The sequence below is a fragment of the Brassica napus genome, chromosome C2, assembly GCF_020379485.1.
Source record: "Brassica napus cultivar Da-Ae chromosome C2, Da-Ae, whole genome shotgun sequence".
In the NCBI taxonomy this organism is placed as follows: domain Eukaryota; kingdom Viridiplantae; phylum Streptophyta; class Magnoliopsida; order Brassicales; family Brassicaceae; genus Brassica; species Brassica napus.
Window position 1 is genome coordinate 348873 of NC_063445.1, and position 23692 is coordinate 372564.

Here is a 23692-nt window from a genome sequence, read left to right on the forward strand (position 1 = left end):
AAATGAAACTAAATAGGATGCTAAATAATAATAAAAATGAACAAGTTTATGGGGTTTTATTAGTCACACAACCTTTTAACATTGAACACAGACACAAATGAATGAAGAAAGACTAAAAAAACAGAGAAAGAACAAACATTGAGCTTTAAAAGAGGAACCCTAAAAATATGTGTTTCTTGCTCCTCACGCTTTAATAAAAGACGCGGTAAGACTTTCACGTAAAACAGAGTAAACGGATCTCCATCCTTCTTCTGTAGGGTGACTTCCATCCCAAAAGAAAGCAGCTTTAGGGTTATCACATATCACATACTTCTTCTCTCCCTTCTCATCCACACTTCCACAGAAATACTCACTGCTCACGCCTACGCAGCACGGCTTCAACGGGCTCTGAAACGTTGTACTCCCTACATTTCCCATAAAAAAAATCAATCAGCCTAAGAAATTTAAAAAAAAAAAAAAAAATTCTTCAAGTATCATAACTGTTTTTGTTACCTGGGTTAGCTCCTTTGTTCTTGAACACGGTCAAGAAAGCGTTGTAGAGATCAATGGTGATGAAAGTGGACTGCTTGGTTTCGTCATTGAGCTTTGCCACGGCTTGTTGCAGTAAGCTGTTGTGAAGTTTTACTAAAGCGTTTTGTGACTCGTTGCAACGCTGGAACGAGGAGGCAACGGTGATTCCTGGGAGGCAACCGAGAGGCTGAAGCAACGGTACTGCTATTTTCTTCACTCCCAAGGCATGGATACGCCTCAAGTTCACTTCTGTTTGATCCACCACTTGTTTTATGAATGCCGGAAACTCCTGTGAAATGCATGAAGGTAAGAAATGAATAAACTCAGTTGAAACAAAGCCTATTATAGTTAATATCATTACACATCTAAGCTGGAACAAATATCATATCAGATTGATATTTAGAGGCCATACATTTTTATATTAATCTTAATTAAAAATCGATAATTTAGAGAGTATGCTAACTATATATAAGAGCTGTTTTTTCCAGTTGTGTCGGCACTGACAAAGATTAATAATTATAAGAAAAATAGAAATGAGTTGTGTTTTTCTTACAGAGTTAGGGCGGTTTCGGGCGATGAAAGTGGAGTAGTCGTTGCCGGCGACGCTGACTAGAGCAACGGAGGAAGTAAAGTCGGAGGAGGAGTAGATGTCTCCGGCGGTGAGAATGTTCTGGAAGAAATCAATCTGAGTGGTCATGTTGGGCAATGGAACTTGAGTGTTGAAGACTCCTGTCCCTCCGTACGCAAAATTCATTCCGTATTGTAACCGTTTCTTTCCCGCGTAATCTTTCCAGAAGTATGGGATTGGTGATTTTATCCCAACGAATTTTGCTAAAAAATTCAAATAAAAATAAAAATTATTCAGTGAATTTTAGAAAGAATTAGTGCTTGAATATCTCGAGTATGAATTGAAAAATTCATGATAATATGCATGCTTCAAAAAGTTTAATTTATAACTTATGTTAATGATGACTATGTTGACATCTTCTCTTCAGTTTATATTTCATTGCAATTCCCAGACTCGAAATTTGCAATTTGAGACACTTCAAAACTTGTTTTTAACATAAACCATATTTTTAGTATATAAACATTTTTATATCACCTAGGAGGAATCATAGGGAATTCATCAGTCCTAAGAAATCTATATAGAAAGACTATTGATACAGACTTTTTAATTTTTAGACTGTGACAGCGCATATTTTGGTGTTTAGCTTTATAGTCTTTTTAATATAATAATCATAAAGGGTAAAAGGAAAGGAAGCATGACCTGTATCTTGCTTTGTTGATGCTAAGCACTAGTACTAGTAGCTACGATGTAATTATTAAACATAAATATTCCATAGAAAATGTTAACCTTAAGAAAAAGATATAGAAAGCAAAGATAACAGATAAGCACCGTATACTATGAGTGGAAAAGAAATAACTAAAGTGATAAATTATCAAGAAATAACTAAAGTGATAAATTATTTTTGATATATGTTATGTGCTAGCTCCATATACCATCCATGCTAATGTGACCATTGTTGCTCATTAAGACTAGGCAGCCACACACACAAAATTTGTAAGATGCAAAGAATAAAAAAATTGCATAAAATATTTTATCAGTTTTGTTGATAAAAAAGTATTTTATCAGTTTTGGAGGTCATAAATACAAATTTTATCCTTTTTATATGTTGTCACCATTCGCAAAGTATTTTCTGGCTATATATGAGTCATATATGATATATTGAAGTTTCACTCGTCAGGAACAGAACATTGGTCATATACACTAACAGGCATGCAGTACAGTACAATTTTGACGCAACGCTGACACTCGCCAATAAATAATTGTCTAATTTCAATTACCAACCCATCTATAATATTTGGAGAAGAAATTATAAATTAAATATTCCGTTAGATGTATCATCACTAACACAAGAAAAAGAAGTTGATATGATGTCTAATTTACTTTATCAACACAGAACACATATGTAGTAGGAATATATGATTCTGAATATGAAAAATCCCAAAATAAAATAGTACAATAAGCAAATATGTTTCTTATATATAGATTTTTGTTAGCAGGAAAATGTTTATAGGTTATAGCAAGGGAGCCGTTCAAATAAAAAAGGTTATAGCAAGGGAAATGAAAATATTTTTTGCAGGTTATTGAGCCTAATTTCCCATAAATAAAATAGTTTTAAATATAAATAAAAGAAAAGAAAGTGAAAATCACTTTTTTTTTGTTAAAGTGTAAATATCATTTCAGAAAATGAACGTTTAGGTTTTATAAGATGTGATTAACAAAATATAAAACCTATAGACTTGGATCCATGGCAAAAAAAAGGTAAAAAACATGGAAACAAAAACAATCAATAACAAAGTGAAAATCACTTTAAAAAAAGCAAAGTACAAGAAGAAGATGGCAAAAAGCTAAGTGAGTGAGTAAGTGAGTGTCAGTTCAAAAAAAAAAAAAGCTAAGTGAGTGGCGCACTGGATTTGACACTAGACCATTCTTCCATCATTGTTTTTTGGACCTTATTTAATACGCGTCATCATTTAAACACACAGATATTTACACATTATAATTACTCCTCTGGTGTTCAGTGTTAACACATGCGTTCGTTAGTTTAAAATGGGGGTAAAACATTGATTAGGTAAAGTACCTAACATTAATCAATCACGTAACCAATTTCCACATAATCTGATACAGAATCGGGTATTACTTTTACCATATTGGATATTAACTTTAAAAACTAAAGCCAGTTACGTGATTCGGGAGACTTGGTTTGGTCAGTAAAATCGATTAGGAATTTAATTTAGAAAAAAGAGATAATACAAACAAAATATTGCTAGTTTATTGTCTAAGATTGCAAAGAGACGAGTTACCTAGAAAATCGGTGGAGACGCGGCCATCGGAAAAACGCCCGGCGGGTTTACCGGGGAAAGTGATACCGTAAGGGAATTTCCAAGAACTAGAGAGAGACTTCTTAATGTTCCCTGTATCAGCATACGAATCTCCGAACACAAATAGCTTCGTTGGTCTGAATCCGTACATGCGTTGATTTTTATCTGAGCCCTCAACTCCATTTATTTCTCCTGCATAGTAAAAAAATAAATCAAAATTAAAATTGGGCGCATCTGGGTTTCAAAGAATTTGTTATGTTGAGAGCTATCAGATGAATGAAAATTACCAAGGAGGAGAAATACAGAGAGGCAGAAGAAAACTTTGATCAAAGAATCCATTTTCAAGATTCTCAGAGCAAAGGCTTCTCTTTTAGTGACAAGAGAAAGGAAAGGAGAGGAGAGAGAGAAGATGGGGTTTAAAAGGAGACAAGTTTGAGGATTGAAATTGGATTGTGTTCTAACTAATGTCTTTGTGCCTTATATATAGTAAGGTAAAGGCAGCCTTCAAGTCGATCTGGTCAACTTTTGTATCTTTGTTCTTTGTGTTTATTCGTTCTTTTGTTTCGCACCATTTGAGTTTCTTTTGTACAGTATTTGTTAATGTCTAATTGTGATTACTATGCGATTGGTACTAGAGATAATAGTTTTAAATAAGTATATATTTATGACTTTTTCTTGAAAATACTAATCAATCATCTAACTATTTCAACATGATATAATACTTAGTTACAGAAACATAATCCTAATAATCGGGTACATTATACCATACTTATCAAATATTAACTTCTAAAACCAAAGTCATTTACGTAATTCCAGGCGGAGACTTTACTTGGTTGGTCAAGATAGATGATTAGGAATTTCATTTGCCAAAATTGACAAGCGTTATTATTATTATTCTTTAATTACACTGTTTTCTGAAAGTGAGGGGATGTTAGTAGGGTATAAGAACATTTTTAAATATATCTTTTTCTCTAATCTCAACGATATTATTTTAACAGTATCGAGATTTTAGAGGGATAGAGGCATAGAGTTGTATATTTAATATAAGTGTTGATTTTGTATTTTCCATTTCTCTTGGTCGTCGACGTTCATATTTGAAGTCTTAATTTGCTTATCCCATTTACTTTACCAAAATATTAATGTGTGTATTTCTTTGAACTTTATTATTAATGTATTTATTTGAGGAAATAATCCTTATTTACAATTCTCGTAATCTATTTTCTCATCACGCGGTACAGTTCGAATTCGTAGGTGGCCCGGAATTATTATTAATCGAGTTTTTTTACGTTCACACGGCCTAAAACGTGGCTGCGTACAGAAACAACGACTTTTTCAATTCACGCAATGGCATATTGACACATCCCCTTTGATTATTTAACTAGTTACATTTGCCCTTTATATTATTCTCCCAAACGAACGTGATTATTAAATTCTTGTATGCTTTGTACCAGTGGGTTTTTATTTTTACAGGTTGTATAGTTTAATAAAAATAATCACAACTACATTAGATGTAGTACTTACCAAATATTTTTGAAAGTTACTTAATACAACCAAGTAAAACACTATTATTAAGAAATAACAAAAGTGCATCTTTGATAAACTAATTAGAGGTTTAGGCCTTGGTCTTGGTTTTAGCAAATTCATTTCGGTTCTCTGATCCCAACGTGTGGTTTTAGAGTTTAAGCAAAGACGCTGATAGTGCTTTGCCTAAAACTGAGTAAATAGATTCCCATCCTTGTTGAGTAGGGTGAAGTCCATCCCAGAAGAAAGCAGCCTCAGGATCATCACATAATGTATACTTATTCGCACCCTTCTCATCCACATTGCCACAACTGCCTTCGCAACATGGTTTCAACGGGGTTTCAAACCTCTTACTCCCTGGACTCTCTCCTTTGTTCTTTAAAATTGCCACGAAGGCGTTATAGAAATCAATGATGGCAAAAGTCGATTGCATGGTCTCGTTGTTAAGATTGGCCACTACTTGCTGCAACAAGCTGTTATGGTAATTTACCAACGCGTTAAAAGTGTCGTTGCAACCCTGGGGTGAGGTGTAGAGGGGGAGGCATCCGAGTGGCGGAAGCGATGGTATTGCTATCTTTTCCAGTCCCAATGCGTGGAGTCGCCTCAAATTTAGCTCGGTTTGATCCACCACTTGCTTGATGAATATTGGGAGGGCCTGCATGTTGTAATAGAAGTGGAAAAATAGGAACTCAACCCACCAATTGGTTGTACTTAAAAGTCTTGTTTTGTTTAGGTTGTTGTTTCTTTAAATTTATATATGTAAAAGTTCTATGATAATTCATACTGCAGTCTGCAACCCTCACTAAGCAATTATTGTTCAGTTATAAAAATTATCTGTCAGCACAACTATATATGTAGCAAAATCTGAAATTTAAAAAGCCATAAAAATTTGAAGTTAATTATAATTTTTTTTTGATAATTTGAGATCATGCGACTTATGTATAGTAAGTCTTTAAAATTTGTGAATTAAAGCGGATGTGTCCAAAACCGGCCATTTCTATCTAGGTAAAACGAGATTTTAACGATCTATCTGATATTTTGATTATGTTATAAATAATATTTTTCTCTTTTGTGTAGAGAGGAGTGGTTTCTTACAGCGATGGAGCGGTTTAAGGCGAGGTAATTGGAGTAGTCGTTGCCAGCAACGCTGACGAGAGCGAGGGAAGAAGAAAGGTCAGACTGAGAGTAGAAATCGCCGAGGAGCTGCTCGAATAGATTGATCTGAATGGTCATGTTGGGACTCGTACTCTTAGTGTTGAACACTCCAGTTCCTCCGTACGCAAAATTCATTCCGTACCGTAGCTGTTCTTTTCCCACGTAATCTTTCCAGAGGTAAGCAAATGGTGTTTTAATCCCCAACAATCTGGCTGCACTCATCCACCAACATAGTTTGTATGTTTATTTACAGGTGTTTCAAGTCAAATAATTAAATATTAATGAGCAGACTAGCTAAGAAAAGTGATTTCAAACAGATTAGTAAATAAAAAATTATGACATGTACGGTACATGTATGTACCTATTCTAAACAATTATGTGTGTTCTATTCCAAGTTCATATAATATGTATACCTTATTACCGCAGTATATCTCTTTGAAATATGATGACTATATTTGTATTATTTTATATCGAAACTTTGCTTGGCTATTGACCTAAGATAATAATCTGCTAGTTTAGATTAGTGTGGATACGTTTTAAATCATATTATAGATAAACCGAAATTCTTTTGCATAGTTTTCATGTTGCACTATAAAATTTTACGAGCCAAGCACAAACCAGTAAACTACATGTCTACATGATGTAGACTACATCCTAGTCATCAAAATTTTTAAAACTGCACCAATAATATTTATTTAATCAGTTCCGAGGAAAGTAACACGAAGTCAAACTATAACGCACGTACTTTGACAATTCACATATGTGTGTGTTCCCTTTCACCGTAAGAGGAATGTAACAGAAAAAAAAAACACATGTGAAATTATGAAGCTAACGTTTTAGCGTTAGGGTCGAAAATGCAAAAGCCTAAAGGTTTGATAGTTGTTACCTGTTGACAAAAGAAAGTAAAAAGAAGAAAGAAAAAGATAGGTGGTACCTAAAAAATCGGTGGAGACTCGGCCGTCAGAGAAACGGCCAGAGGGTTTACCGGGGAAAGTAGTGCCGTAAGGGACTCTCCATGATACAGCGTGAGGTTTCTTTATGTTTCCGGTATCAGCGTAAGAATCTCCGAACACAAACAACTTATTTGGACCGGACAAGTGATGATGATGATGGTTCGATGAAGAACTCTCGACTCCATTGATTTCTCCTGCAAAAATAGATCCATAAACAACAAATCGTAACTTCTAAAATCAGTCAATAATTATAGATTTTTGAGATTCCTTTGTACTAAGTATTATAAGATGTTGTAATTACCAAAGATGAGGGAAGAGATTAGTAATATTGAGAAGAATAGTTTTATCAAGGAATCCATTTAAAGAATTTTTTTTAACCCTTTTAAAATTTTCTTTTGGGAAGTACAAACGAAATGGAGAGAAAGAGAGAGTTCATGTGGAAGAGATGGGCTAAAGGAGTGAAACTTGGAGAACTAAAATTTTTTTTGGTAGGAACTTGGAGAACTAAAATTGATGTGTGTTATTCCTTCTTATTAATAAACCCGGAGATATGGGAAGCAATTAATTTTACAACGGTCATATATAATTAATATTTAAAATTTAATTTAATCCTAATGTATACTCCTAAAATAATACATATCAAAATATCTATAGGTAAGTTCCCTGCCCTGTACCCTCTATTAACACAACGACCACTAAACTTGAAGAACAGTAGACTACACAAAATATCTATAATCGGACAAATAAATCCTCCATCGTCGTTGTATGGCGCTTGTACAGCAAACAAATAAAACAAGTTTTGATTTTATGCATATATATTACTTGTAATAAGGCATGGTCCCGTTAATGGAGTACTATTTGTCAATTTCAACAAATAACAGTAAACACATGTCTACCAAACAAGAAAATACCAACGTAATGTTATTTGTTTTGTTGTCTTGTCAAATATCAATATGTCATGGCTTAATCACTGCCAAACAATTTAAGAAACCATAGTATCTACACGTTATTTTAGAATAAAAAAATTGTCACGCAAAACCCGTGGGTTGGTGGTGAGTACTGAACTCTTTTCTCTTTGTTACCAAATATCAGATACAATACAATACATTGACATTCGACACTAATAACAAACATCACGAACTCGAAAACCTTTGACTAAATCGTCACACAAAACAAAGTTTAGCGCAATAATGCATAAGTCTACTATCTGAGCCTACTTCGTGCGTCGGTAACTAACGGCGCCATCTGATGTTGATGGGAAATTTTTCCAAAGAACTCATTTCCACCGGGCTCAAATAAATACACGGTACAACACATAACCATAAGCATCCATGCAAATACACATACACGTAAACCGTTTAGCAAAAAGAAAACATGAATATTTTAAGTGAATTAAATATTTGACCAAAATGTGATAAATTTAATCAAAAATAGTTTTCCTTAAAATTTTAATATTCCGTATATTTTTTGGTCAGTTATTGTTTTTAACCGAAAAGAGGATATGCAAGAGAACATCAATGTTTTACAAAACCTTACAATAGATGCTAGTAGAGCCCACGACACTTGAACCAATCTAGTTGAAATGAGAAAAGGCTACATAGCCCATTCATAGATAAGTAGAAAAGGCTCACAAAGCTCTCATAGAAGGCTGGATTAGATCCGACTCTCGAGCTCATTAGAGCTATCAACTCGAACACATTTTCTATGGAGCTATATGGAGTTCTCAAGGACATCGAGTTTCTATCTGCATCCTTTGTTTTCATCTATTTCTCGCACGTTCCGAGATTATGTAACTCTCGAGCTGATTCGTTGGCGAAGAATGCTCTGTTATGTGATCACACTATCTTGTACTGAACCTTTTATTTAATATAATTAGCTGTTGTTCAAAAAAAAAAAGAATGCAATTTTCAACTTTTAGCAACTTTAATTTCTGAAGGATACTAATGAGGAAAAAGTTGTTTCAAATTTAGTGAAGCCTTAAATGAAAACAAATTTGTTAATATAAAATCTGTATAAATAAAATTTTTGGATTAAATAGAGAGAAAACGTATTAATTTTAGCACCATAGTTGGAAAAGAATCTCTATCCACCTCTGACCTCTTAACTGTAAGAACACATGCAAGTCTTATAGGATGGAATTAGAAAGCATATTAATTAAAATCTGGACCTACTACTAACTAAAAAAGATTAAATAGGATTTCTAATTCGGCAAATGCACTAAATGAGAAAAATACATTAACATACATGAAAATGTATACAAGACAGTAGTCTCCATCTTCGCTTTTTCCGTCTTTGATTTGATGCTCTTCTTGAGAGAGGTGTGATAATAAAAACAGAGTACAACAAATATAATCAGTAAAAATTGTTGGCGGAAAATGACGTCATCGCTGCTTTTATTGATGCTCGTAACGGCGGTGTTTGTATTGACAACTATGCTTAATGATCTTCCGACTTGTCCCCTCCGCCACAGGTTTGTACGGACTGTAATCACTCCATTTAGGTAGTTCATACATTTAAGCCTATATGAATTCACCACATATATACTTGAGACACATTAAATTTATTACTATGAAGGTATGGAACAGAGCTAAAGATGAGCAACGATGATTGTAACGAATCTTCTTCTTGTCCAAGCCAGTTCAAGAGTTTGTATATAGGAAATCTTGATCCACGAGTCTCTGAGGGAATATTGATTCAGATGTTATCGGGTTTCGGAAAGATTACAAGATCGATTCTAGCAAAGGATTACAGAGGAGAGTCGCGAGGATTTGCTTTCGTTGAGTTTGAAAGCACGCATAGCGCTGAACAAGCTGTTGAACATATGAACGGAAGGTTAATAGGTAACCATTCAAGGCTAAATTTGATTATTATTACGTCTTACGGTTTTAATGTAGTATATTTTTGTAATTATTTGACGAATAGGTCAGAAGATTATATACGTCGAGAGGACACCAAAGGTCGACGAAGGTCAAGACAAGACATATAATAATCTTACATAGGTTTTTTTTTTTTTTTTTTGAACACAAAATAATCTTACATAGGTTATTTGCATAATTTATATGTTATATAGGATAGGTTGATCCGTTCTTATAATTACAAAAATGCATTAGCATAAAGGAAAAAATTTCCAGTAAAAACCCTTGAAAATAATAAACTTAGTATGTTATATATCATTGTAATTTTCAATCAGAAAAAAAAAGTTAGTATAAATCAGTTGAGAAAGCGTCGTATATTTTTTTTCCAAGAATTTGGCAAGAGCTCACATCAAGAAATGGTACACTACCTTGGCTCGGCATTGTCTTCTGGTTGGCTCAGCTTTGTAAGCTTTCACCAAGTTTATTATAAGCTTTCACCATGGGTGCTGCAACAATAGCGATGATGAGCCACCAGAATGGTATAATGAGGAACCAACAATTGCGTAGACAAATTGAGTTATCGCAGCTAGAGACCGCTCTTACTTAGAGAGGAATAAACATAATGCTTGTGAAGCTGATCGGATTGTGGAAGTCAAACAAGAAGTCAAGAAACTTGAGCCTGAGGTGTCTGGTCTTAAAGCTGAGTTGAAAAACGAAGAGCCCAAGTTGAAGACGCATAGTTCATTTAGGAATCTTCTGCGGTGTTTATTCTGCCTAAAGTCATAAAATTCCCTTTTTATATTGACAAACCTAAAAGATGATTTGTTGTTTTATTTTCAAGTGTTTCATGAATGCTAATTAGAGCTTTGATAGCTTGCCACACACGGTTTTAGTTATTACTAATCGGTTTTATTTTATCAGATCTTTCATATCTATCATATCATAAATATCCCTACGTTTTTTTTATATAGATCGACCTTTTATAACAAGATATGCCACATGAATGATTCATTAGGTTTTCTTAGACAGACACGGTTTAGGGCTCTTTTCGGTTTTTGTTCATATAATGTTTAGACAATTATAATGTTAGGGCTCTTTTGGGTTTTTGTTCTTATAATGTTTCAAAATTTACAGGATTTAGATAGGCAAAATGAGTTAGACAATTATTGGGCTTAACAATGGGCAATGGGCCAACTTAAATGTATTTCTGCTGCAGATAAACAGACTGCTAAAAATATTGTTCGAAGACACCATTAAAAACAAAAAAAAAGAGTGGAAAAGTTTATTGGTTTAGAGATGGGTTTTTTTTTTGTCACTGTGGTTTAGAGATGTAAGAAACCGAATATTCGTTTATTCCTCACACAGATAGGGAACACACTTGAGTGGTGCATCACAGGGGATTACAAGTTTACAACACCACACACACATTCAAGCACAAACATAACAAAATTCAAGACACTTAACGCAAAAAAACTGTAAACAAACTAAACGAAGCACATAGACAAAGAGATCAAAGAGAGTAAGTAAGATAGTAATAATCTGCTGATTCCGAGGGGAACCGAAGCTTGCCAAAGGATCGAAGTTGCCCTAACGAGGGAGATAACAAAAGACAAATCAAGCTTGTCTCCATCAACCTTCATGCAATCTTCATCGCTCCATTCACACACAATCCTCATCATCACCATAATGATAAAGATAATGATGATGATGATTATCATTCACACAACACCTACATAAACACAATTCATTTTTCGTAATCATAGTCTCCAAGAGATATTTCTTTCTTCTTAATTACCTTTTGTGAGTACTCTTGTGTGTTTAGGCCATCCCCTAAAGAGAATCCAAACCTCCCAAAACCCTTTATGGTGAGATCTTTCATATCGATCAGAGGGTTCTTCATCTTCACTTTCTTTAGGGGATGGCCATATATGGTGTGTTTGGTGTTGTGCCAAAGAGAATTTCAACAATGGATTTTAGGGTTTTAGTGGATTTTTCTCTTTGTGTTTGGTCTTGTAGACACATTTAAAGAGAGATTGAGAACACTTTGTCTTGCACAAGTCATAGTGTTCTTTCTGCTTTTTCTTTTAACACATTTTTTGTAATTATTAATCAGTTCAGTGTAACCACTGTATTTCGTGTCTGTTAATAATGAATTATTTTATTATTCTTAGATGGTACCTGAAAGTGAATACAAATATAACATTTGGTATATCTATTTATACCGACATTAAAACTATTTGTGAATAGTGCAGTGACATGTAGAACTGTATATGAGTTCAGAGTATATACCAAATTTTAAAGTGGGTATAAAACAACAAAAATGGGAAAATTAAAATAAAATGTATATATCATTGGTGCAAAGGGGAATAAAAGTAAGAATTGTCATTGGTGTAAAGATGACATTGAAATAAATCAAATTATTATGTTTATTATTATTTTTGGAAAAGTGGAAGGAGGTGATGGAAATGAGCAAGGCCATGTAAAGATGCTGGGAGAATTTGGATCTTCTAAAAGGAATATGCCATTACCAAACATGTGATTAATCAACAAAACCATCTCATCACGCATTATTTTACTAATTAAAAACGATTTCTTTCTCTCTTTTTTCGGCTTAGGTATGCATATGTCGACAGAGCTCTATTGTCTTGTCTGTTCAAGAACAAGGTTGTGGTCGGTTTTCATATTTGTTTAAAAATGATTTGATTTCTTTTGTGCATTAAATTTAGAATTCTTTGTTTTGTTATGAACTTAACCAATTCTCTATAAGTCCTTACGAGTTACTAATCGACTTAATTAAAACAACTTCATTTCAACTTTATATTTGATGAAATCTTTCATACTAAAGAGATCTCATAAGTCATATCCTTGTGCTTTTAGAATTATTTCAAGAACGTGAACGTAAGCAAAAGAGAATTTACACACTTATCAGTCACTAAAAAGAATACAATCAAACAGGAAAAGTGTACATACTCCATATACAATAATGGCAACGAATAAGATCAAAGAAAAAAAGAGTTTGAAAGAATTTTAACTTACACACAATTAGCTTTGGTGGTTTGTTTTTTACCGTCGTGGTTCATTCATATACTTTCCTTCAAACAACTCACCCAACAATCTCTCAAGATCTTCAGCTGTATATTTTATGTACTTCTGCGGATTCTTCCCGTTCTCAACCAGAGGCCTACACCGATCATCGGTTTAAATGTTTACATTTTATTTTAAAAAATATGAACCTTGCAGATAATTGATGACATAGCTTGTTAGTGGGTGGACAGTCCCATCTAGAATAGAACATCAGTCTTCGTAGCATCTTTTTCAACAGCTTCTTCGAAATCACCAAATGTTTCATGAGCAGTCTGTGCTAACCGTTTTGTCAACCCCATAGCAGAATCTCTAATTTCAACGCATGCTTTTACCTTTGAATATTGTCTCAATCTGTCCCATGGACACAAATTTTATAAGATTGAATCAGGCATGTAGCAAAGCTCAAAACAAATAAAACAAGAATAAAAATCAGAAAAATCCACCAAAAGCTGAGTCTAGAGAAGTTTTTCCATTTAAGAGTGTTTGGCTACTTAAATGATGAAAACATTACCTCTGTATGAAGCTCCCGTATGATCTGATACATGTCTAAGAGTACAAAAACAACTTTTCTGGAGATCTCTTGCTCCTAGCAATGGCATCCCCAAAGCTAAGTAGCATTGAGACACTGCTCACTGTAACTTGTGCAAAACACTGATCACTAAGAGAATCGAACATGCTATAAATATAGCAAAATCTTAAAATAGCGTTTCTTACAGCAATGCGCATGAAATGGATCCAGTTACAGCTAAGACCTCTGTTTTTAAACATTTTAATAAGATGCTTAGATTTAATCAAATTTGTCTAATCAAAGCCCACGAGTTAAAAAGCTGTGGCCCAATAAGGTAATAGCCCATTAAACACAAGTGCAAGACGTTTGAGTGAAGCAAAGAACCAAAGGAACGGTTACTGTCTCTCAGGCGTGTTCCATCTTCTCCGTAAAGAATATAATAATCTCCAATTTATTTTTGATTTAATTCTGTTTGCGTCATTCATACACGGGCAATAAAGTTTATATTTTTCTACTTATAAAACAGAGACATAGACGTAATCATCAACGATAAAGGCATCATCTATCATCATCATTAGCACTACAGACAGCTATATAGATTCATATCTAATATTTTTTTAAAAAAATATATCTAATATTTTTATCAAAAGGAATCACCTTTTTGTAGTTTGTTAAATTGATCTACATTGTTCTTATCCGAGTGAGAGAGAGATCAAGCAAAGCTTGTTTTTTTTGTAAGAGAATGGGATCGTCTTCAGGGCAAAGTGGATACGATCTGTCGTTTAAGATATTGTTGATCGGAGATTCTGGTGTTGGTAAAAGCAGTTTGCTTGTCAGCTTCATCTCCAACACCGTTGAAGATCTTGCTCCTACCATCGGTACTTTTTTTTTCTTTTTTTGAAACTTGTGTTCTCTCTTTCGTTTTGTGTGTTGTTTGATGAAACAGTTGTTCCCAATACATCTGGCTGAGCTTGAATTTAATGATCATCTGGCTGCTTTTTGTTGGACATTCTCTGTTTAATGATCACATTTATCTTTGATAGTACTACTAAGCATGTCCTGTCTGAAGAATCTAGCTGTCTGGGTCTCTTATTTTGGTTTGGTCTGTGGAAATCTGTTTTGTCGGATCCGAGTCCGACTTGTATTACTTTGTTGAAAACATTAATCTAATTATTACCTAAATTAGGTGTTGATTTCAAGATCAAACAGTTGACAGTAGGAGACAAAAGACTGAAACTCACAATCTGGGACACAGGTGGGTGATTCTTTTACTTAAAAGTTTATTTTATTTATTTTCATAAGGAAAATAATTTAACAGTCTCGGTTCTGTTCTTGTAGCTGGACAGGAACGGTTTAGAACACTGACGAGCTCTTACTACAGAGGCGCCCAAGGAATCATTCTCGGTAATATCCCATTATCATCATATCAATCAATGACAGGAGACTGTTTAGTTAATGTTTTATTGGTGAAATGTAGTTTATGATGTGACGAGGAGAGAGACGTTTACAAACTTAGTAGATGTTTGGAGTAAGGAGATTGAGCTTTACTCCACTAACCAAGATTGCGTTACTATGCTTGTTGGTAACAAAGTCGATAGAGTGAGTTTACAATCCAAATTACACAACTTTGTTCTCGTTTGGTGGTTGTATACTTGTCTTTGATGAAACACATGTGATGATTATAGGAATCTGAGAGAGGAGTTAGCAGAGAAGAAGGGATTGCGCTAGCGAAAGAACTCAAGTGCATGTTTCTTGAGTGTAGTGCTAGAACTCGACAAAACGTGGAACAGTGTTTTGAAGAGCTGGCTTTGAAGGTAAGATCCTTAATAGCTTTAGATCCAAAGGATAAGGGGATTGATATATATAACAGAGAATGTTTTAACAGATAATGGAGGTACCTAGTCTTTTGGAAGAAGGATCAAGTGCTGTGAAGAGAAACATCTTGAAGCAAAACTCATCAGAACACCAGACTACTCCTCAAGCAGGCTGTTGCAGCTCTTGAGTCGAGGTGGCCTCGTTTGTGTGTAACATAATGTTAGTTTTCTTCTGTAAATTTGTGGGATTTCTACTGTGTTCTTCTTTTGCTTCTGAAATGAGATTTGTAATAACATCATAATAGAGTGAATCATCAACCCTATCCAGTCATTCTTCAAATCTCTGTTTATGGTGGCTCAAACTTATATTCAATTAGAGAACACCTTTCCATTCAAGTGGGAAGATGATGATCCTTATTTGAAGAGTTAAGTCAGTTTTGTACACACTATAACAGTCTGATTTACAAAAATTCAAAGCCTTGACATTGATTTAAACAAATATAGTCTTCCAAGATAGCAAATTAGACATAAAGATCAAGAGCATCAATAAGATTTCCTACTAGTCTAAGTAACAACACAGGAACAATTTGAATTGAGACATAATTAAGAGCAGTATATTGGTTTGATACTCTAATTAGATACAATATTATATTATGTTTTTAGTAAAATTTAACCAACTATAACATTTTGTCAAATTTTAGTTATCTAATTTATTTTTCTAACTGAAATAAAATTAATTATATGACATCTGTAAATATAATTTCACATTTTTGTTAGTATCTTAAATAAAATATTCTTCTCGTCATTTTTTATTTTATTTTTATTGAAAAAAAATCTTTACAGAAATAACTAATAAAAAATTCTAAATATTTTCAATTGCTGGCCTCATATATTAATATTCAGTTAAGAGATTAAAGTTTTCAACTCAATGTATTCGTTTTAAGATCTCACGTCAACATCAATAGCCCTCTTATATGTTTAAGAAAATATAATTTTATTGAAAGATGAATTTAAACCGAAAATCAACTCAGATTATATTTGAATTTTTATAATATATTAAAGTAACTCTACAAACTTAAATTTAGTTCAATCTAAAAGCAGGATAAACACTAACACATTTACCACATTTACCACTATCTAGCCAGTGAAATTTCTAATGACTTTAAAGAAAACACAAATTTGCTAATTTTCTTGTTTATAATGGTTCAGAAAAAGTATAACTAGATAGAATGATAAGAGTTTGATCCCAAAGAAAAAGATAGAATGAATGGTAAGAGCAGAAAATGATGAATGTATAAACATTTGGGGTAATTGTAGGATATTTCGGAAATTCGGGAGCTGAAAGAAAAAAATGAATTGATTGTTGTAATCTGGTGAGGTCGGTGCAGTGTACAACAGCAGAACAATAGAGTTTTCTGGTGGGTGGAAACGGTTGCTTTGTTGTTTGTACGTCGTATGCCAGCGTATCCAGCAAAGTATCCAATCATGCCAGAGCTCTGTTTACACTTAGGCGTGGTTACTATACTGTATTTATCGGTATATACAATTATTCTACAAAATATTATTCTTAATCACATGTACATAAACTTATTTAAGAAGGGTCTCCATTTACTAGATCATTTTAATCATCCACTATCAATAGTCTATACAAACATAACCTTACGAATTAAAACATTGGATTTGTCACGCCTCTTTGCCTAAATGATATACGTGTAAATATACAAGGTTTTACTTTCAAGATGATAGGGAACACATTATCTTTTGAGTTTATCCCAAATTAGTAAGTAACGACTGATCTTTGAAACCGTCGTCAATCACTACATGGCATCGATGTTTTCAACACATGTTTTCATCATATCTTTACATTTCACCAAAAAAAAACTTCTTTTAATCCTTTCGAAATGTTTTTTTTTTTGGTATAAATGTTAAGTCCTTTCGAAATGTTAGGAATATTCACTTGTCTCCGTTGATAATACCATGTACTTAATTATTCATGTGATTCACGTTCATATTTACCAAAAGAGAAATGTAGATGTGTCATTTTAACAAAAGCAAATATATACGTGAGTCATATATAGACGACACTATAAAGGCATGACATGATCGATACAGAGATGCCATTAGACCAGAAAAGATACGTAACGTAGCGTAGTATCAGCTCCTATTTCTAAAAGACATTGCACTATGTATATCTATAAAATTTTAGAAGGTAACAAACTTGTAAGAAATGATTTTTGAATTATTACTTAAACTTTTTAATGAACTATATATGTCTTTCAAAACTATAAAATATTATTATGTTCAACCTTTTAATACATATGCATAGCGTATTTTTTATATAACAACAACAAAAATTTAAATTACTCAATGTTTTGACATATGTGATTCGCATGATATTGGGCAATGTATTCTCCATTGGTAAATTAAAAATTTGCCACGTTCAAATGTTTTTATAACACACTCTTGATATTTCTGATGAACTTTAATCATGCTTTTGGTTTAGTGATTGAAGATTTTCTGTTGGGGATGAAGTAGATGCATGGATTTCTACATTAGACATGCACTTCAGATTCCGTCTCTTAAATTTATCTAATGAAACATACACTTCTAATGAAATGATATACTTTAATCCAAAATGAAATAATAAATGTATTAAAAATCTGAAAGAAAAATAAAACGAACAACGCCAAACGGAAGTAAAGTGTATCGAAAGGTGTTAGTGGCGGCTAACAAACGAAGTGACTTTATATGAAAGTCATCGTCACATGCTTCTTCCACTCTCCAAGGAACAACCTCATCAGCATCTTTAATCATTCTCTCAAAGTTAAGTATTAACTATATATATTGTATATATATATTGGTAGTTCTTGGAAATGTGCCAATTATGAATTCTCCTAATATATATATATATATATATATATACCACATTCAAGAAAATAGTATATGGTAAAACTTAATAAACGAAATAATCTGAAGTTAATTCAATCAATGTCAAATTACAAGAATCAATATTGGATAATAACAATAATAATAAGAGTATAGAAGGGTTAGTGATTAACATGTCAAGGTAAAAACAAGTAATTACAAGAACTACTTAGTTAGTGATGACAATCAATCAAAGAATTGGACGCAGACGCGAAGAGAAGCATCTGATCTTTGGACGCAAACACGAATTTTGGTTCATCTTCTGGCGCTGGAAGGTTCAGGTCCAACTCAAGAAAGTTCTTTGGCCGTATTGGTTCTTGGTGATGACTTGATGATAACACGGCTTTTGTTATTGAAGTAGCATTTGCGTTTACGTTTAAACCTCTATGTCTCCTCATATGACCTCCCAAAGCTTGTCCTGAAGAAAACTCGGCCTTGCAGATCGAACATTCATGTGTCTTTTCAGGTTTCTTGCTACCATCACTGCTACTTACTTGCAGAGAAAGAAAGCTTCCTACAGCTTCTGCAGATTCCACCGTTTCAACCGCGGACGCAGAGTTCTTCTCGTCGCGTTTGGGCTTCTTATGGCTAGCCCTGTGTCCTCCTAGCGCTTGAAACGAGTGGAAGCTTTTATCACACGTTTTGCACTGGTAAACACCGTCTAGCCCTAAACCTAGAGAAGCCACCGGTTTCTTGTCTGTCAAGAAACCAATCTTCAGCGTCGATGAATGATCGCCACTACTCTTTTCTTTATGTCCTTGCGACAATAGCATCAGACAATTCGCCATGTCTTGGTCTTCGTCCGTTGCTCCCTGGAATTCAACTTCACCAGCTCCTTCTTTTGCCTCTAGTGATCGGTCCTCGCTGCAAACGCCGGACACTGCTTCTGCGTTCATATGAGGAGACGAAGATCGAGGACGTTTGGTTCGTTTCCCCTTGGTGAGGAGTACTAGACGCGTCTCCTCATGAAAACTTGTCATGATCCTCCGCTTTTGATTTTGGCTCTATTACAAGAACGCAAGAGAGATATGTATTTTTGGAGAAAAGTATCAAAGAATGTTTGGTGGGTTTGGTTTATATGTCTAAGTATCTATCTCTATATATATATTATGATTGTATTTGCTTATACACACAGTACTCTTATATATATATATATATAGAGTATATATGTAATGAAAGGTAAGAGAAAGGATGAGAAAAGAAGCAAACCCCCAAATAACTTTTGGTGAAGGATTCCTTTCTGGAAGTTTTGGTTTGCAAGCCTGGAACCACTTGTTTCTCCCCCCCCCCTTGTTTTTTTTTTCTTTCAATTATTTGAATTAACTTTGTTTTGCTTCTCTTATGGATCAAATCCAATTTAATTGGTATCTATAAAATTTAATTATACTTATGAAAACTTCTTCATTTCATATTATAATTTCCAACAAAAAAAATTGGATTATGTGTCAGAACTTATCCTAGTAGAAAAGTTTTAATGACTAAATTTAATCTACTTGAAGAAGTGGCACAAGCATGATTAATTTACTTAGATATGTGTATGTAGAAGTGTTATTTAGACTTTTTTTGCTACTAAAAGAAGAATGTCATTCTATAATTTGAGTAGGGAAATTCCAAAAGAAAACTGCAATTTTGACACTTGGCAAAATGTAAATACTATATCAAGTGATAATTAAATTGCATTTTTTTTCCTTCTCTTTGTCAAGCACCCTAGCTAACTATGTTTGTTTTCTAATCTACATTATCATTTACACTCCATCTTTAATCGTTTTATCCACAAATACAACACTTAACAAGCAACATATAGTAATAGTACCAAAACACATGATTAAGTCCACATACCAAAATGAATTACATCTAAGATTTTAATCCAAATATATGATACATACTTAACCCACCAAATATATAGTATATGACTTGACTTTAAAATACCATTTCACTTCCGAAATTGTATCATAGTACTACTAATCATTGTGGATTATGTACACTGAACTTAACTACCTGATTATATAATTAAACTAATCATATGTAAAGTAAAAGGCATTCGAATTTTGGGTTCTGAGTAGTTCATGTGCAGTTGAGCCAACTCACAATTACACAACACAACACTATGAATCATGATCATAAGCTATTAAATTATAATGATATTAGTAATAATGTATTAAATATATAATATCACACTCCCTATGTTTGCGCCTCTTTCTAAGATACATTGTTTTTTTTATCACCCAATTATTTGATAAAACCATTATTAATCTTATGATTAGCTAATAATATGCATTCAGTGAATTAACTCTCTTATCTTAGTTTCTAAATACTTTTAAAAAATATTTAGTTATATTGTTTTATAGAGTCTTGTAGTATAAGACTAACTCGGTGGTCAGTCATTTGTGGAAAAACTTCAATGTAAATTCCACAAAATTAGTTGTCTTTGGTTCTATGATAATTATTTGATAACGTGTCACTAATATATAATAGATTAGTTATAAGAATATTTTTGAATGTGTTGTGAGGAATTTATTTAAGAGGAGTTTATTTAAGTTTTGGCGTAGAGGATTGTGTGTATGTGAAAGAGAGAGAGAGAATTGCTTGGCCGCCAAAAGAAGCCATTACTTGCCAACTAGCTAGCTTCACTACTCACCCTAAGCAAAGCATATACTACTTTTTTATTTGTTTTAATCATTCATCATCTTAACAAACATTTAGCGAAGACTTTTTAACAAACCGTTTATGTAGTGGTTGCAATCATCATCTAGGGGCTAGTATAGAGGACAACTACAGATCATCTTGGGGCTAAAGTAAACATGAGAAAATGTTATATACAAATATGCTTTATTAGTAAACGAAACATGATTACCTCATCTACAAAATGTTGTATGATTCACTCTCGTTTTTGTTTTAAAAAACATCTTAGACTTGAGTGACAGAAACACAAATAACATCATGCATAGTGAGACGTTATCATTTTCTATACACCTCATCCTCTTATGACAATAACTGTTTGCACTAATTAATTGCCTATTGGCAAATCTTCAAATACATCTTGATAAGCTCCGTTAGGCAGAAGTAGAACCATTAAGGTATATATCTTAATTTCATCAATAATGTAATTAACTGTTTATGCATATATATGGTAACATAAATTCATATTTTGTTAGGTAATAAGAATTAGCACTACAAAAATGTACTTACCGTTATAGACAGCCAAAGTTATAATAAGTAAGAAAATATATGAAATAATTGTAATATGCTTAGATAGATCAAGAGAAAGTGATTTGGTATTTTTCTAAGAAATGATCATATGATCCTCTTCTCCTACTACTCTTTCACGCTCTTCCACTGCTTCATCTAATCTCCTCCACCTACTCTGCCGCTGCTCTTCCACTTCTTTCGACTTGGACTGTTTCTCTTCATATTCTTGCTGGCATTCTTCAAACAGCTCAGGGTCCATCTCCATGAACATTCTCTTTATATTCTCGCTTAGACCGTGAACCGCTTGGTTCCAATGAGACTCTGTGTTCTTCTCCAGGGAAGCGAAAATGATGGGAAGGATTACACTTCGGTTCTGAGCTATTAGAACCACAATGTGCTCGCTGTTCCACAAGAACAGAGACCGTTCTGCAACCTGCATCGCAATGGTGAGTTATATATGTGAGCAACCTAAATAAAAATATTTAAAAAATTCCTAGAAACAGACAATCAACACACAACATATGTTTTTAGTACAAGAAGCTGAATAACAAAGGTTCCAGACTCTAAAGGTTTTGCCAAGATCTTTGCCTCAATATGCAAAATACTAACCTGAAAATGAGAGCTATTAAGGCACCGCGCAACCCGCTGAAACAGAGGAACCATACACCTCTGAAACTCAACAGGCTGCGTAGCTTCAAGAACCTCTTCAAGCTCACCAAGAAACAGAACCTCCTTACTACAATTCGTCACCGGCCAATACTTCAACAACCCTCTAATCACCGTATCCGCAAGCCGATAATCCTTCTCAACAAACTGAACAACACAGTAAGCCAACTGCTGATGATACACACCAATAGGCTTAGGCTTATGCAACGGTATCAACGCCCTGATCAAAAACAGCTTATGCTCCTCCTTCATCGGCAAGGCGAAACCGTTTATAATACTCCCCATGATCTCCAGAAGCTCACCAATCCCACTGTGTCTCTCCGTCTCGTAAACAAACCTATAGAAGATATTGTTGATCCCTTTCCTAATAAAAGGTCTATGAACCATAAACTTCCCGTAGATCCTATGGAGAATTGTTTTCAGGTAATCTCTTTCTCTCGGATCCTCGGTTTCGAAGAGCTCGAGGAGGTTAGACACGAAGGAATGATCGATAAACCGTTTCGCGATCTTTGTGTCGGTATCTGAAGGAACAACGTATCTTATCAGCAGCTCGTAAACGAGCTGCAAGTGAGGCCAGTTGGGGTCTAAGTAAGGCTCGTCCTCCTCAGGATCCGCGGGCTCCTGGCCCGCGGATGCTGGGAGGGAGCGGAAGATGTTTGAGGAGATCATTTTCACCATCTCTTCCTGGCAAAGCTCGCTGATGATCTTGGCCGTTCCGGATTGGATGTAATCGACTAGCTCGAGCAGCGTTTGCCGTTTGATCTCTTTCTCTCTAGCGTTTTTCGTGGGGTCGGTGAAATCGAAGTGGAAGGAGCAGATTTGGAGTTTTCGGAGGAAGAGAGGCTGCCGCTCGGGAGGAGGGAGGTCTCGGAGTAAGGGGAGGGGCTCGATTGAGTGCATCGGAGGAGGTTGTTTGGTGGTGGTTGGAGAAGGAGGAGGGAGAGGAGAGGGGCGTGACGCGTGGTTGACAACCATATTGGTGGAGTTAGGATCGAATCCGGCGTCGTTTCGAGAGGGCTTTCGGCTCCCGCTTTTCATCATCTTCTTAAACATCGCGAAGCCTTAGTTGAACCCTAGGTGGAGAGATTCAGTGGGAGAGAAGTCTCGATTGGATCAAGCATGGATTTGAAACTCGGAGGATCGGGAGCGACGGATTGATCGAAGATAACTTCGGATATTTGTACAGGGGATTTTTCCGGCGATTCAAATCGGAAGATGGCGAAAGAGAAATGATCTTTAATCGAAAAACAGAGATAACAAATATTTTTCTTTTGTTTATTCAAAATCAACCAAGACACGATGATATTAATATTAATATTATTATTATTTTTCATTTTTGTTTCTAAAATTAAGGTAACGATAAAAGGTGTTATTAACTCTGGAGAATAAAACCTTTGAAGAAAACCAAAGGGTATATTATACTCCAACTGTAACAATTTATTTGATGTTGAAGTTCTTTTTTTTTTTTTACAAATTAAGTAGTACTATTTTTACTGTTGCTAAAAAAATAGTATTATTTTCACTATTCTAAATAAATATTTAGTATCATTTGACATTGTAACTAATTACATAAAATTCTTTTTTTTATTGGTTAATTTTATTTTATTTAATGATATTTTTGTGAAC

The 23692-nt window shown here is 34.1% G+C and overlaps 6 protein-coding genes and 1 pseudogene across 6 annotated transcripts; 2 read left to right on the forward strand and 5 right to left on the reverse strand.

Annotated features, from left to right (window-relative positions):
- Positions 1–25: 25 nt before the first annotated feature.
- LOC106425333 (GDSL esterase/lipase At5g03610) lies at positions 26–3945 on the reverse strand. Its single transcript, XM_013866071.3, has 5 exons — positions 3684–3945; positions 3379–3588; positions 1064–1341; positions 493–799; positions 26–404 (listed from the first exon to the last, which is right to left on the reverse strand). The coding sequence occupies exons 1-5, from the start codon at positions 3733–3735 to the stop codon at positions 184–186; spliced, it is 1068 nt and encodes a 355-aa protein (XP_013721525.1). The 5' UTR covers positions 3736–3945; the 3' UTR covers positions 26–183.
- A 927-nt stretch (positions 3946–4872) lies between these two features.
- LOC106360595 (GDSL esterase/lipase At5g03610-like) lies at positions 4873–7582 on the reverse strand. Its single transcript, XM_013800216.3, has 4 exons — positions 7327–7582; positions 7007–7219; positions 6013–6284; positions 4873–5572 (listed from the first exon to the last, which is right to left on the reverse strand). The coding sequence occupies exons 1-4, from the start codon at positions 7382–7384 to the stop codon at positions 5069–5071; spliced, it is 1047 nt and encodes a 348-aa protein (XP_013655670.2). The 5' UTR covers positions 7385–7582; the 3' UTR covers positions 4873–5068.
- Positions 7583–7803: 221 nt separating this feature from the next.
- Positions 7804–10196, forward strand: LOC111208457 (polyadenylate-binding protein, cytoplasmic and nuclear-like). The gene is made up of 3 exons (XM_022707426.2): positions 7804–9495; positions 9600–9865; positions 9948–10196. The coding sequence occupies exons 1-3, from the start codon at positions 9401–9403 to the stop codon at positions 10022–10024; spliced, it is 438 nt and encodes a 145-aa protein (XP_022563147.1). The 5' UTR covers positions 7804–9400; the 3' UTR covers positions 10025–10196.
- A 1013-nt stretch (positions 10197–11209) lies between these two features.
- LOC106359556 lies at positions 11210–11983 on the reverse strand (annotated as a pseudogene).
- A 2058-nt stretch (positions 11984–14041) lies between these two features.
- Positions 14042–15626, forward strand: LOC106425287 (ras-related protein RABC2a-like). The gene is made up of 6 exons (XM_013866020.2): positions 14042–14350; positions 14659–14727; positions 14811–14876; positions 14950–15071; positions 15158–15286; positions 15358–15626. The coding sequence occupies exons 1-6, from the start codon at positions 14215–14217 to the stop codon at positions 15472–15474; spliced, it is 639 nt and encodes a 212-aa protein (XP_013721474.1). The 5' UTR covers positions 14042–14214; the 3' UTR covers positions 15475–15626.
- Positions 15627–18243: 2617 nt separating this feature from the next.
- LOC106425286 (zinc finger protein ZAT5-like) lies at positions 18244–19349 on the reverse strand. Its single transcript, XM_013866019.3, has one exon. The coding sequence runs from the start codon at positions 19189–19191 to the stop codon at positions 18385–18387; it is 807 nt and encodes a 268-aa protein (XP_013721473.1). The 5' UTR covers positions 19192–19349; the 3' UTR covers positions 18244–18384.
- A 1990-nt stretch (positions 19350–21339) lies between these two features.
- LOC106424063 (serine/threonine protein phosphatase 2A 57 kDa regulatory subunit B' alpha isoform-like) lies at positions 21340–23546 on the reverse strand. The gene is made up of 2 exons (XM_013864802.3): positions 22010–23546; positions 21340–21833 (listed from the first exon to the last, which is right to left on the reverse strand). Exons 1-2 carry the CDS (start codon positions 23117–23119, stop codon positions 21495–21497), a joined length of 1449 nt encoding a protein of 482 aa, XP_013720256.1. The 5' UTR covers positions 23120–23546; the 3' UTR covers positions 21340–21494.
- Between the last annotated feature and the right edge of the window lie 146 nt (positions 23547–23692).